General features: G+C 38.1%; 1 protein-coding gene across 1 annotated transcript in view; it reads left to right on the forward strand.

Moving 5' to 3' along the window:
• Nucleotides 1–13,349, forward strand: part of BLOC1S5 (biogenesis of lysosomal organelles complex 1 subunit 5) — a 36,676-nt gene extending 23,327 nt beyond the window's left edge. Inside the window, exon 5 of the mRNA XM_037893185.2 lies at nucleotides 9,944–13,349. Coding sequence (XP_037749113.1) covers nucleotides 9,944–10,123 — 180 coding nt within the window. The 3' untranslated portion in view covers nucleotides 10,124–13,349. The remainder of the gene's footprint in view (nucleotides 1–9,943) is intronic.
• Nucleotides 13,350–15,672: the final 2,323 nt, after the last annotated feature.

Consider the following 15,672-nt stretch of genomic DNA (forward strand, 5'->3'; position numbering starts at 1 on the left):
CCTCCCATGCTACACATAATTCCTTGACCTGGTGAATATAGATATTGCGGAAACTACATGACACAGTAACATTACACACCTCAGTTGGGGAATTAATGACAAACTAATATATACATAAGTGTCAACAGAATATGATGTGTTTGCTTTCTCATTTACTTCCCCTCCCCTCCAGTACCCATAGTGATTAACTACTAAATCTAATAACTTCACTGCTTAGTAAATCAGTCTGCTGTATATTAAGATCTTCAGGTACTTTACCTATATAAAGCCAGTATTTTTATAGTATATGTTCATATTAACATTTTAGAACACTAGTAGATTTTCATTTTTAATTTATTTCTCTTTCCTTTCAGAATATATAGGCAGTGGAAGCACAGCTTCCCACAAAGGTTGTAGTATTTACATGTTAAGCCTGCTCTGTTTTATTATGCTGTGTCCAGAGGTAGCTGAATTTCCATCCAGATCTCCCAGTCTTCAAATATTTATTATCCCTTAAGACAGGAAGAATAAGCTTTGGAAAACATTGGTTCTCATTTGGGCAGTCTGTATTTACACATGTGCAGAATTCCATAAAGATCTTTTGGTTTGGTTGTCACTTGAATTTAAATATCGACAGAAAAATATCAAACGCTTGGGTTAAATATTTTTTTTGCTTCTGTGGCTCATTAGATAGATTTATAATCTGTTCTAAATTTAACTTTGGCTTTGTAGGGGAGTCAAAAAATAAAATTTGAAAATTCTGGAAATAAAGTATTCAGGATATTTCTTGCTGGCATTGCTGAAATTACAAATTAACATTGTAAGGCTCCCACTCCAGTACCCCAGTTGTCCTAAGCCAGAGGTCCCAAAACTGAGGGGTGCGCCCTCCCAGGGGGGCACAGAGGAACATTTGGGGAGCGCATGGTGGTGCCCAGGCCAGCCCCCATTGGATCAGGGAGGGAGCGCCACACTTCCAGACCGGCTCCACCCCCAGCCTTGCTCCTCCCTCAACCCTTTTCAGACCCCAGTCCTGCTCTGCCTCCAAGCCTGGGCCAGCCCCCAAGGGGCTGGGGAGGGAGCGCAACGCTCCGACTCCAGTCCAGCTCTGCCCTCATTCTCTCTCTGCCCCCAGCCCAGCTCTACCTCTAGACCCAGCTCCTCCCCCATCCCCCGTTCCACCCCCAGCTCCACCCTCAGCCCAAGCTCCACTGCTGAGGAAGTCTTGGCTGTGCAGTAATGGAGGGGGGCGCAGACAGATTCTGTTACTTGTAGGGGGGTAGAAGGAGTGCAACTGGAAAAGTTTGAGCACCACTGCCCTATGGCATCCACAAACTTCAAAGAGTTGATTACCACAGATATAAACCAGATTAGTTGAAAGAGTGCTGTGAAGCACTCCAGCACATGAAGAATCTAAGATTGCTATCTTTACAGCGGTTCTAGCTCCTGCTGACCCGAAATGCCTGGCCACCAGACTGCTAGGCTAACGTTACTCCTTTTAAAAAAAAAAAATAAAAAATGCAGAGACTTTTCAGTCAATATTAGCATTGGAACTGTGATGCACATGAGCTTTCCTTCCATAAAATCCAGTTTATACCACCATGTTAACAGTACAGGCTGATTAGCAGGAGTACTCAGCACATAAATGTGTCCTTAACTGGGTGGGCATCTTGTATTCTGTTTTAGGGCTAGGTCCACAGATCCTCAGTGTAGCCTGTCTGTAGATGTAGGCGTTAGAATCAAAAGTGATTGGACAGTTGATGAGGGACTAACCCCGGCTTTCCAAAGACCCCCTCAATTTTGTTCTGCCTCCTGTAGGTACTGGCAGGGAAGTGGAATCCAGCACCAACTATAAGAGAGCGAGACAGCTTTTGTTAATTAGTAATTTGGATAATCTTTGGTCTAGTTTGGATGTATTGGTCAGCTGCTGGACATCAAGAAATCTTCCACAAGATATTTCTACTCTGTGAAGTATTTCTGCATCTGGGCAAGATAAAGGTTCTGGTCCTCACCGGTCTTTCGTGTTCTTTGTTCCATACTGCCTTCATCTCAGACAATCATTTCTCTCCCTCAGCTCTGTAAAGAGTTTTCTTGGCTGCAGTCTCAGCCTTTTATCCTTCAGTTCAGGAATTAATATATTTTCTCATGTGTTACAGTGCCAGGATTCCTAAAATGCCTGCTTCATGTGTTGTCTTCCGTCTGGGAGCTAATGCTATCTTGGGACTTAAATGTGCTTGCCAGACTAATAGAACCCACCCCTTGACATGTGGCTTGATTGCTCTCTGTACCATATCTTACTAGAGACTGTTCTTAATGATAATCACATTGGTCCAAAGAGCTTATGAGATGCAGATGCTAATGGTTGACCTACCATATACCATGTTCTCTCTCACCTGAAGTTCCCTTTTTTAAGTGACTCTTGATTTCCACTTAAATCAGTCTGCTAACATGCTTGTGGTGAACCTCTGCTTTCACCTGTTTCCCAGCTACATGTGGGAACACTAGGTTGCGTTGTCTAAATGTCAAGACGACTCTGAATTCTTATCTGAGTAAGTCACCCAGAGTCTGTATAGCACATGGAGACTATGCCAGGGGCCAGTGAACTTCCACTCCAAGACTGTCAAATTGGATCAGACTCTGCATCCACACTTGAGTAAGCAGGGATGCTAATGCCAGCTGGTCTGAGGATGTATTCCTCCATGTCTAAGGTGGTCTGTACTGCATGTCTCAACGTCTCCAACATATAGGGTACATGCAAAGCTGCTACCTGGAATTCTATCCATATTTTACAGCATTACTCACTGGAGTTAGCATTTAGATTTGTAGACTCAACTTGGGAGAGTTAGACTTACAATCTCTTTGAAGCAGTCCTCAGACCCCCCCCTCATTGTAGTCTAGGAAGCTGCTACTTGCACACATTTTCAAAGAAGGAAAAAATAGATACTTACCATACTAACTGGTTCTTTAAGAAAATTGACTGCCTGGGTCCACAATTCCCATCCTCCTTCCCCACTATTTCAGAGTTTTACAATAGATTCTTTAGTGAATGGAAGAAACTGAGTAGCATTTGGTGCTATGCTGGTATATCCTCAAATGAGGAAGCATAAAGACATAAACACATGGATACCCAGCTCCAGTGGACACTGCTGTTGGAAAGTTTTGAAATTGCATGTTTGGGTGTACACATTCCTACACCATGGAACTGTGCAGATAGGAACTACAGTCATGCTGGTAAGTAACCATCTTGTATCCTCTGTAGTATATTCTTGTTTTAATTGTAGTTTTCTTTATTTTAAACAAACTAGGCTAGTTTTCCTTTGTTGGCCATTTATTTCTGGTCACAAACAGTGGGGTATTTATTCAACACATGGATCTACATACAAGTAATAATATTCATTGACAAAGGACACCATCTGTTCGAGGGACACCATCATAGGACCTAATCACATCAGCCACACCATCAGGGGCTTATTCGCTTACACATGTACCAATGTGATATATGCCATCATGTGCCAGCAATGCCCCTCTCCCATGTACATTGGCCAAACCGGACAGTCTCTACACAAAAGAATAAATGGACACAAATCTGACATCAGGAATCATAACATTCAAAAACCAGTAGGAAAACACTTCAATCTCCCTGGTCACTCAATAACAGACCTAAAAGTGGCAATTCTTCAACAAAAAAACTTTAAAAACAGACTCCAACGTGAACCTGCAGAACTGGAATTAATTTGCAAACTGGACACCATCAGATTAGGCCTGAATAAAGACTGGGAGTCATTACAAAACGTAAACCTAATTTCCCCAATACTAATTTCCCCCTACTGTTATTCACACCTTCTTGTCAACTGTCTGAAATGGGCCACTCTCATTACCACTTCAAAAGTTATTTTTCCTCCCTTGGTATCCTGCTGTTAATTGATTTGTCTCATTAGGCTGACCTCACACTTGGTAAGGCAACTCACATCTTTTCATGTAGTTATACCTGCTCCTATATTTTTCCACTCCATGCATCGGATGAAGTGGGTTCTAACCCACGAAAGCATATGGCCAAATAAATTGGTTAGTCTCTAAGGTGCCACAAGGACTCGTCATTGTTTTGACAAAGGATAGTTCGCTTGAGCTGTCTTTATCCTTTCTACAGTGAGATCTTTTCTTAACTAGTTTTCCAGCTGACATGACTGAAGAACAGGGAAGTGGTGATGTATTCAGGTTGCACAGTGAGCTAGTAAACGTTTCCTGAATGCCAGACTTCCTGGTATTTCTGAGAACCTATAGCAATTGCAGAATGAAACATTAAAACTTCTAACATTTTTGTTCATCACAGTTCTTCTTTTAACTCATAAGAGAACTCGAGTAAGTGCTCATATAAACAAACTGAGGTGATTTACAAATAGAAAAAGAGTACTTGTGGCACCTTAGAGACTAACCAATTTATTTGAGCATAAGCTTTTGTGAGCTACAGCTCACTTCATCGGATGCATACAACTGCTCAAATAAATTGTTTAGTCTCTAAGGTGCCACAAGTACTCTTTTTCTTTTTGCGAATACAGACTAACACGGCTGCTACTCTGAAACCTGAGGTGATTTAAACCTCTGGACATAAAGTTTGGCTGCCTGATGTCATACCTGTGTCAATAAACTCTAGTATACAAACACTCAAACTTTTTTTTTTTTTAATTTTTAGCTTACATTAGCAATAGGAGAGGCTGTATTTGTCAGTGAGATTATTGCATATCTTGAGTGATCAGTCACCTTTTAATGATATGCACTGTAAAATGCTTGTGCTGTGTCACTTACTCAGCATGATGTGAAAATCAACTAATACTTCACAACAGGGAGTCTTAATTGTCAGCACTAAGAGGTTAGTACTTTGTCTAGCTTATAAATTAATACATATGATTAAGGTTATGCCCTAGGCTTGCAAGTGGTTTGACTTTGAGGTGTGAGAAATATAAAGTGAAGGTGTGGGGTATGGAAGGTTCCCAAGGAAGAGAATATCTCAGTTGGAAATAACATTCCTTTAAGATGAAAATAACTTCATACTTTTCCACAATCTTACAAAATTGTCATGAAAATTTGCCAGGCCAGGCACAAAACTGACTTGTGCTGGGCTGTTAACACAAAAATAAAAATTTTTGATGGCCACAAAAATATAACTTGCCTTAAATCTTAAAATATGGTAATGATGAATTGTATAATGTTTTGTTGTACCTAGAATTCATGATACACCTAATAACAGTGACTTGTGAAAATTCACCTATTTATTCTAAGAGCCACTCAAGTATACCTTAAGAAGAAAAGGAGTACTTGTGGCACCTTAGAGACTAACAGATTTATTTGAGCATAAGCTTTCATGAGCTACAGCTCACTTCATTGGATGCAAATAAATTTGTTAGTCTCTAAGGTGCCACAAGTCCTCATTTTCTTTTTGCGGATACAGACTAATGCGGCTGCTACTCTGAAACCTGTCAAGTATGCCTTGTAGATCAGATAATTGGAGGTGGTTTGGGTGTGGGGCAGTATATTTTTGAAGAAAATTCATGTGTATATCTCTAGTATAGTGTATGATTGATAATGTCTGTGTCGAAAAGCTTTTAAATCTCTCTGGTCACTTAAGGATGTTGTTGGAAAGTGTGAAGTGGATTTTCACATTTTAAAAAACTACTTTACTTGCTGTTTCCCTCCTTTGGGGATTAGGTGTTTTTAATGGTAATGTACTTAAGTATTTTGTTTAAAGATGATATAGGGAATAATATAACCCTTATCTGCAAGTTAATATTTTTTGCATGTAGTACAGTACTAAAGGGAGCTCATGTACTAATCCCTCTAGGTTGTTAGTATAGAATGTATCATGTTGTTTCTGAATTTTACTGAGGGAGCCTCCTAGTGTTTGTTATCTGTGCAGTGACTAAATCGTGTTTAGTGAAAGATGCTTTCTCCCTTCTGGTTCTTTTGAAACATAGTGTTAGTTACCAAGACTGGAAAATTTCCATAAAACCATTAAGGGGAGAATAAACTCCCAGCATCTTTGCACAATATTCGAGATAAAAGCCATCTTGTTGTATGATCATATTTTTTTTGTTGCTTCAGTTGATATATGAACAGAGTAGTTTCAAGTTTCTGTATGTGACTTATAGTATACCTTAAGGTTGTACAGTTCTTTGGATTTTTCACCGTAGGTGAATATCAATTTACCAAACAAAATTAAGTCAAGTACTAGAGAACCTTCTGCTTATTGCTCATGCTGTCATTCTTAAAGACCCGTTGCATAGACAAGAAGCTTCCTGTAAAGGCTTAGTAATTTACATAGTCCTGTTGTGTTCTTATGTTGAGATTAATGTTGAATTTCCTGGCCAGAAGTGAGAGTATTAATGACAGAGCTAGCAGTTGAGTAAATTAGAATATCATTTTGTAAGTGCATTGATGGGGATATTTTGGGTGTCAGTGAATAAAATGACAGGTTTCAGAGTAGCAGCCATGTTAGTCTGTATTCGCAAAAAGAAAAGGAGGACTTGTGGCACCTTAGAGACTAACAAATTTATTTGAGCATAAGCTTTCGTGAGCTACAGCTCACTTCATTGGATTCTTCCACTGAATGCATCCGATGAAGTGAGCTGAAGCTCACGAAAGCTTATGCTCAAATAAATTTGTTAGTCTTTAAGGTGCCACAAGTCCTCCTTTTCTTTTAGTGAATAAAATGTTAGAATTAAGGCTGAGGGAGTCTTGGTAAGGCAGACATTTGCAGGGGAGGGAACTCCCTGAGACAGTAGGAGAGAATATGGGCTATATACTTTTTTTAAACTGTAGCATGTGTCAAATGTACAGGACTGACAGCCCTGGAGACCCAAATCCTCCATTCACAGGAGGGAGCAGTGCAAGCTTCTGCATACATCCCCACCTTGTGTGCCTGGGCCTTCAAATAGAGCGTAAAGAGGATAGTTCACTCTTCGTGTCCAGGCCTTCCATTTTTACCTGCTGAGACTGCCAAAGGTATGCCAAGGCAGTGTTCTTTGTCATATGGGTACCTGTCCTCTTGAGACCATAAACTCATTTTATACAGGTCACTCAACAGCCATCAAATAGCAGTGATTTAGGGGTTTTACTGTGTTAGGCCAGTGCTTGAACCTGTGATCTAGAAGTGAAAGGCTCAGTATCCCAAACCACTGAGTCTTTTTTTGGGTTGAAATTTCCACATCACTATATGGGTGGAGAGAATGAACACACTACTGTGTACTGTCTGTCACCCGATCATTCCTGCTTGTTTGCTCTGGCATAGGCTAGTTTTAATGTCATCTTTTGCTTTCTGATTTTTAAAATGTACAGTATTCATATCTTCATATTCATATCTTCAAGTCTCCATTTATATTACAGATCAGTTTACAACCCTTCAGACTCATTTTTATTTTGTGCATAAAATCATTACTTTATGGAACTTAGGACAATTCTGTTAAGATACGTTTACTTTCTCATTAGTACACTGCCTGTATTTATTTAAAGGGTAAAAATTATAGTAGTTGTTTTTCAGCATTAAATTGTTTAATCCTATTTGATCATATTTTTGAGGAACCCAAAGAGCCTGACTGTTAATATCACTTTGTCAATGTCTTTCTTTTGGGCCAAGACAAACTAGAAAGACTGTTTTGGAGAAGAAGGAAAAAGGGTGGGGAAGGAAGCAATCTTTTGACCAGTGATTTTTAGTATCCTAAATCATTTGGGGAGCCTTAGATATAATAGACATCTAAGGCTCCCCAAGTGTCCAGTGGTTTTATGAGCTCAATTACTTTATACGTGAGTGGAAATGGTACTCCAGAACATGGTAATACTTGCTGTTTTCCTGCAAACCATGTTGTCAGGGGTGCAGTCTAGTCCAATCTGAACTGTGGTTACTTACAGGTAGGCACTCTATAATCATTCAGATACATTATTAATAACTGCATAAACAATTCATTAACACTTCAAAAATTGAAAAGGTATAGAAATACCAGCTCTCTGATGGGACTATAGGTACGTATTTTTTTAACAGCTGCTCTGTTTTGTATAGAAGATATGCAGAACTTTTCAATGAGTGATAGTGCAACGGTACTTTGAGTGCTATGTGGTAAAATTAGCATGTTGACACCATGATTTATTTTTGCATGAAAAAGCTAAATACATAATGTGGAGGAATAAAAACAAGCTAGACATCATGTAGTGTAAATCCATCTTAATTTGCTAAAATATTGGATGAATATATGAGTTTGCACAATTGTACTACTCCTTTGCTGAACTACTCTATATAGAAAATAGTAGCTGATGGTTAGAAAATGCTGATGTACCGTCACCCATGAAAGATCAACAGAACCGATGTAAAAACAGCTGTACAGAGTTATTGCGATTTCTCTGTTCTTGGAATAAAACACTAGAAGGTCAGACTGTTACTTACAAATATTGGGTAAAAGCTCATCTTTTAATGTCTGTTCACCTTTCTTTAGAACTGTCTTTCTTTCAAGACAAGGGGGTGAACAGAATCCTATTTACCAGAAACAATGAGTAATGTGGAAGCTTGAGGAAAAATTACCAATGATAAATATGTATAAAAACCATTAGGCACAGTGAAAACTTCTTGGCTGAATGAGAAACACAATCTACCAATTCCCAAAAGTCAAAATATGAAAATAAGATCTACAAAAATGATCCGTCTTTTTTCCTTTGGCCTTAGAGGCTCCTTCATCAAGACTTGTTTCTGGTGGTAATATTGAACCTTACCATTATAGTGTTTTGGAAATTTGTTTTGTTACTAGTTTAAAAATATCCATTGAGATATTTAAACATGTTCTTGTTTCAATTAACAAAACACTAATTTTTATACTGAGGTTGATGTGTAAGGTGTGACCAACAGAAAAATAGAACTAACACAATGAAAGGTGGACTGACATATACTACGTGTACAGTAGTACACACTATTTTGTTACCCATCTTTGTCTGTTTCACTAAATTTTGAGGCACTCTATATTTATAGTTGTGATGGGATTTCAGCCATTACAAGAGGCAACCATTTTGCACTTGTCCTTGTGATGTTTGAAGAACCACCTCTCTTTAGGCTCCAGTGCAGGAAGTCAGGAATCCTCAGTGCAAATACACACACTAAATGAACACATTTGACTCCCTAAAATTGTACTTTATTTCTCTCACAGATGTGAAATATAGTGGGCACAATATTTTCCAATATCAGCCTTTTGTAACACAGACTAGATGTATTTTGAAAGCATTGTTAAACCATAGAATCACCTCTTTGTCTTTGCTGTGCCAGGCATAGCTCCCTGGCTGGTCAGAAAGAACTGGGCTAGGATATTTTTTAAAAAATGAGCTAGCGTTTATTTAAACAATTCCCCTTCTAATCTCTAAGCCATCCTGAAATAGCCAAAAATTCTTGCTTAAATGATGAATTTCCCTGTCTGAGGGTCTAGCCAGTTTCTTTCAAAATGAACAAGGTAACAAACACTGTGTCCATTTCCACTCTAAATATCTGTAGTGTACATAACCAAGATGGAGACTACAAACAATAAATAGCATATTCCTGTGATCAAAAGTGCTTTTTTAAAACAAAATGTGGGCAAGTGGGATAGGCCATACTAAGATCAGGAGTAGTGTTAGGAATAGTACTTCCAATATCAGATAACAGAAATTACGTGGATTGTAGCCGAATGGAAGTGTTAGCTTTAGAGTTTGATTTTTTTTTTTTTTTTTTTGTGGCTAGTCTAGAATAGAGGCAAGTTGCCATTAATTATGTGATGAGGCTGCATGGTTACAACTTTTCTTTTGATTTGTGCAGTGTGACTAGATGAATATAACTTTTACTTTCTGATGCTGGAATGAAAGCTGGTCTCTTTAATATGTTTTGCTTTTGTAAGGTCATCAAATCTGCATTAACCCACTGTCTTCATCTAGAAACAGTTTCTATAACTTCCCTTTCTCCTCTCAGCTTCAGACTGACACGCTAATGGCTGGTGAAAAGCAGCGTCTAGCCCATTGGGAAATGTTCATGAAAGACCAACACAACAAACGAGCAGAAGTGGATGAAGAGCACAGAAAAGCTATGGAGCGCCTTAAAGAACAATATGCTGAGATGGACAAGGACCTGGCTAAATTTTCTTCTTTTTAAGACCTTTTTCATTGCTGCTGGGGTTTTTTGTGCCAGTACTCTTTTGCTTCAGACTTATCAGAACAACACTGAGGTTCTTTCAGAAAGCCTAATCAAAATAGGGGTAAAAAACCCCCCCACATCCTGTTGTAACTATAACAAAAGTTTGATTTAAGAAGAGAGTTTTGCATACCTCCAACTTTAAGTGCCTCTACAAGCTTGTTTTGTTCAAGGTGATTGGTGTTATTACTATCTTAGTTTGTAGGACAGGCAGGTCTAGAAATGGAGTTCTGCCTTTATACCATGGCTACATCAATTTAGGGAGTTGCAAACTAGAATTTCTTGGCTTGTGAAGACAGCCTTGTCTGTGGGGAAGAAAGCTTAATTTAGTTTTTATTATCTCTGTATAAGGCCACAGCCCTGCCACAGAGAGCAGGTATTATAAATGCAAGCCATGCTTGGCTGAAATCAGGATGTACACACGCTCATTAACAGTTATTTTGAGAAAACCAGCATGTCTTGCAAAACAGTGGATTCTGAAAGGCTAGAATGTGTTACTCAGATACAGTTACAGCTGCATTATTATGAAGTCGAGTTGAGATATTGATTGCCCTCTAAAATAGGCACCACAAGAGTGGCCGTGAGGGCACAGGAAACAATGTTTTTTCTCTCTGTGTAACTGGCTCATGGCTTTCTTGTAGCTTTACACTCCTAAGAATCTCTTCCACCCCACCCCTGCCCAAACCACCTAAAAGTAACTTTTAAAAGTATATCCGTCCTTCCATTAGCATTTTATCAGGTACAGTATTTACGTTAAGTATTTGTCCTGCCATTGGTGCACTCAGTAGGATGAGCAATGCCCACCTTATTGGGACTTGTTACCTAAATGTGTTGTGATAAACTTAATACAGTTGAGGAAAGATCTTTGTTTTTGTCAGAATGGCAAGCAGGTAAGTGGCATTAAAAGTGAAGCATCCTGCAGTATTAATTTGTGTTCTGATTAACAGGAGTATTTGCAAGCTCCTGTCATCACCATGATCATTTCTTTTGATTTAAAATCTTCATGTAATAGCAATATAACTGAATAACTTAGCTTAATTATCCTTTTATAAACCAAGTGAAATTAAATGCAATAACAGAATGAAACTTGATGCAAGCTAATCTGAGGGACAGGAAGATCTTTCAAATATTATTTTAAGTACTATGTAATATAAAATAAAAACAGGTAAAAATAAACAGAACTTGCTCATTATCTGTGTTGGAATTGCACTATGCAGACAATGGTTGCCTGAGTAAATTTATGGCTTGGTGTCAAGGCTCCATTCTTGGCAGCATGTTGATAATGTGATTAAAGTTAGCAAAGGAGATGGAATAAGTATTTGAGATTTCTTTCAATAACATTGAATTCCTGCCAAACTGCTCTATCCGCTACTGTAGGCCTGACAGCTTCATCAATCATCATCAGGTACCTGGACTGAAAAGAGCACTTGCTGACACTGAAGCATGGTGGAATGTTGTTAATTCTGTTGTGGATGGAAAAAACATAGATGGCTCCAAAGTATTCCACATATAAAAAGTGAGGAGAACCTACTAACGAAAACCTCTATTGAATGGAAGGTGATTTCTGGAATATCTCTAAGCTTAAGTACCCATTCATGAATGGATGCTGTAACTAAGAACCCGATTTACGTGCTTCATCAGAAAAACAGAAGATACTGTTGCCTGTCTTTAGGGTCCAGAGTCTCAATAGCATTTGTTCATTTTAAGGATTAAACTGAAAACACTCTGTCTTCCACAAAATGTTTTAATAATGAATGTTCTCAAAGCCAAAATAACTTTTTGACAAACGTACTTTAAGTCTCATTTGGTACTGAGTGAGTTTGATTTGTATCTTATTCCTATAAAATAATACATAATATCAGATCCACTCGGTTTTGAACAAAAATAAACCTACTGTGTCTCTGATATGTCCCACTTGAGGGCTGATAAAAATGATGTAGATGTTGCAAGACTGGTGTATGCTGAACATCTGCACAAGAGTAAGAATTTTAAGCCTAGGGGACTGCACTTCATTGGCCAAGAAAGCCTAAAATAGATTAAATGAATGATAATACCTAAGGTTAACTATTTTCAAAAGCCAGTGGTACTTTGTGTTTTGAAAATTCCCCCTCAATACTCGTTTTGTGAATTTATGCATTTAGGAAATATTTCGAAGAAAAGTGCTTAAAGTTGATCTTTAACATACGACAAACATCAATCTGTTTGTTGGCCCACTTCATTGGGAGACTACAAGAAAAATATTTATCACTATTAAGTTATTCAATAGTTTTATTTTTTTAAAATATATATTGTGCTGTAGCTCTTGAAATAAATTAACGGTACATACAACTTGACTTTACAGTGGTTTAGCAAGGTGGATGAAAAAATGCTTTGTTCTAAAACTTAAAGGAAAACTGTAGTGCTTAGTTATAGCTTAGATAGCTAAATAAGTGCATCATGTATGTATGATTTTATTTACCTGTCACTCTTTCAGTATTTGTTTAGTGAATGAGGCTGTGGTTTATCACGAGGCTAATGATATTTCTCAGCAGGGGCTCTATTGGAAAATGATAGTATAGAATTTGAAGTATCTCTTTCACTCATTTGAAGAAAAATGCATATGAAGGGAGTTTCAAAGTTGGGTAGTAAACTACATAAAAGAAATTAAATGTTTAGCCTGGCTTAAAATGTTTAAATTCTTAAGAATTAAACTTTCCAAAATCACTTTGAATACTGATACAACTCCCATTAAAGTTGGTTTTAAAAAAAATTCCACTGGACTCTACTGGGAGTTGGATCAGGCCTTTGACTTTTGCTACATTTGAATGATGAAGCTGATGTTTGCAATCCTGCTTTGTATCAGACTAAGGTGGTAGCTTTCTGCTTGATTGTTAACACTTCTTTATATTTAGTAGTCTGAGTCTAAACAATATTGATTTATTCTTCTATGTAACTAGAAGTAGTGGGTAGAATATCCTATACTCACTGGAATTGTCCTTAAATTTTAAGATGAGCTTTCTGTTTTGACACCTACACAGCAAGAAAGCAATACTTCTACTTGAACGATGTTGAAAAAACTGCTTCTGCAGTGTTAATAGCCTGCTTAAAAGTATTACTTAGACCATTAGTAGAATAGTCATGATATTTTTTATTTTTGTAATATTAATCAACGCCTTGTTTAAAAAATAAAATTTAAAAATCCTCTGTTCAGCTGTTCTGGGCCTCTAATCTCTTCGATGCTTAAGCAGACCTTTTATTTTTAGTAGGGGGAAGAGGAAGTGAGACTCACATAGATTCTGCTCCCACCTATACCAACCCTAGATGATACCTCTTAAGAGAAACTCCCCGTCCAATGACTTGTGGTTGGAATATCACATTTTCACTGACTTTTATTTATGAAATATATTTTTAAAAAAAATTTCCTTGACCAAATTTTGTTTCTCTCAAATAACTTATATTAAAATGGAGAAAATAAGTGAAAACATTATCACCCATGAATCATTTCATTCAGAGGAGTTAATTCTCCAGTTCAAAAGGGTGTTTTAGCTCTCTACACACCCTGGACTCTGAAATTTGCAGGTACTCGGCGATAGATGGCAATGTGAGTATGACTGCTTTCAAAAAGAGAGGCAAACGTTCCTTAATCATACTAGCACGCTCACATGGATAAGCTAGAGGATGATATATAATTGGATCCCAAAATAACTGTATGGTAGCTTTTGTACCAGTAAGTAGTGAGACGTGTGTTGGACCAAACTACAGATATTCTAGCCAAAAAGCTGTACTTCTTACCTGCAGTATTTTGCCTTCTTTTTTGAGGACCAGTAGTGCTACAAGTGCTTCTTGCTACTATGATGATACATCTGATAAATTCTAAGAAGAGTTGTTGCCATTGTAGATTTTGTTTAAATAAAAGTTAGCCTAAATGTGTTTCCGAAGTGGAGGCTGACATCACTAACTGCCTCATAGGTGCGTTTTTCGCTGCCACCACTGTATAAACAGTGGATCAAGTTGTCTGAAATGGCTTGAATTAAAGCAGTGGGATCTTGTCAGAGGACGCCTCTGACCCTTTTAATTATACCATAGCGATAGCACATACTGGAACTAGCACAAACCAGATTGCTATACAATGCTACACAATATTTAATCAAAACATAAAAGTGATCTTTTAAAAGCATTTCAACATTAGAGTTGAGTGGTAGAGAAAAAGCTTGGTATTTGTGTTCTTTTTGAAACCCATCACTCCCATTGCCATATATGTGCTATAGAAAATTGTAATAGTCATTGGAAAAAAATTATTTTAACCATAGTAGCATTTTAAATAAATGCCTTTTAAAAGGAAAGTATCATTTATTTAAAGAAGAAAAAGCATAAAATATTATATTTGGTGCTATTAGTCCTTCCTACATTAAGGCACTTCCAGGTACAGTAGCAGCTGCTTAGATTTTTTGCTCCCATTCATCTGGGCTATCCTTTATTTTCAGCAGTCTCTCTACAGTCCTGTCCTGCTTCCTTGTTCCACACGAGAGAGGCTGTGTGAGGTCTGAGGGAGCTAGAGCCAGCTCTGATGATTAAGTATGGCGTGGAAATCTATGGGTTTGGGACATTACCCAATGCCATGGCCCTCCAAAACCCTGCCCTGGGAGAGATTGCTTCTTACAAAATTCAGTGAGGTGAACCTTAGGAAAGATCCTGGTAATTTTGTCAATTTTTCTGTAGAAGGGGAAGGTCCAGTGTGGCTATCTGAGCAGGAGAAAGGGTAGTCAATTCTAGTAAGATTCAGACTTGTGGTCCTGGGAATCTACGCATTTCAAACTGGATGTTTTGGCAACTCAACCATTCCATCTTACAAATAACCGTGTGAATGTGTGTCCAGTGGAGAGGAACTGCAAATAAGAGAGACTTGCACCACGAGTATGACCTAATGGAGCAAACAGTTGAAAGTGGGTGGATAATATTATGCTTTGAATACCTGCAAACTTGCATTTACTAGTCTACTGGAATTCACAACCTGAGCCCACAGAGTATCAATCTTTTTAAAATGACATATTTAAATAAATAGAGTGGGAAAGAACCAGATTACCCTCTGGCATTATTTTAAGAGATGCATCTAACTCCCACCTTCCAAACAGAGCTAATACTTTGTGAAAGGTATGGACTAGAAACCATTTTCCAGTCTGTTGTGACATATGAGCTCCCATTCTGTGATCTAAAGAATAAATTATTATTGTTTGAGCAAATCTACATATTCCTACTTATGGGTACTGCACTGCCTTGTGGTAAAACCTCTCTCTAGCAGTGTCAGGTAGAACACTCATGTGCTCCTCTGCCTCTCCCCTCACCATCACAATGCACTGAGAGCAATGCTATAAACGTGGCAGAGCGCCCTCCCCAACCCAGTTCCTTCCAACTGCATGCCTGGATGCATGTGAATCACTCCAGTTTCTTTGAAGCCATAGTTTCTTTCTGCTTAGAAATAGTGTTAAGCTCGTTCAGTAGTTAGTATATACGGTTTTTCCTGGTTCTGGGTT

The sequence above is a fragment of the Chelonia mydas genome, chromosome 2 (assembly GCF_015237465.2).
Source record: "Chelonia mydas isolate rCheMyd1 chromosome 2, rCheMyd1.pri.v2, whole genome shotgun sequence".
Lineage (NCBI taxonomy): Eukaryota > Metazoa > Chordata > Testudines > Cheloniidae > Chelonia > Chelonia mydas.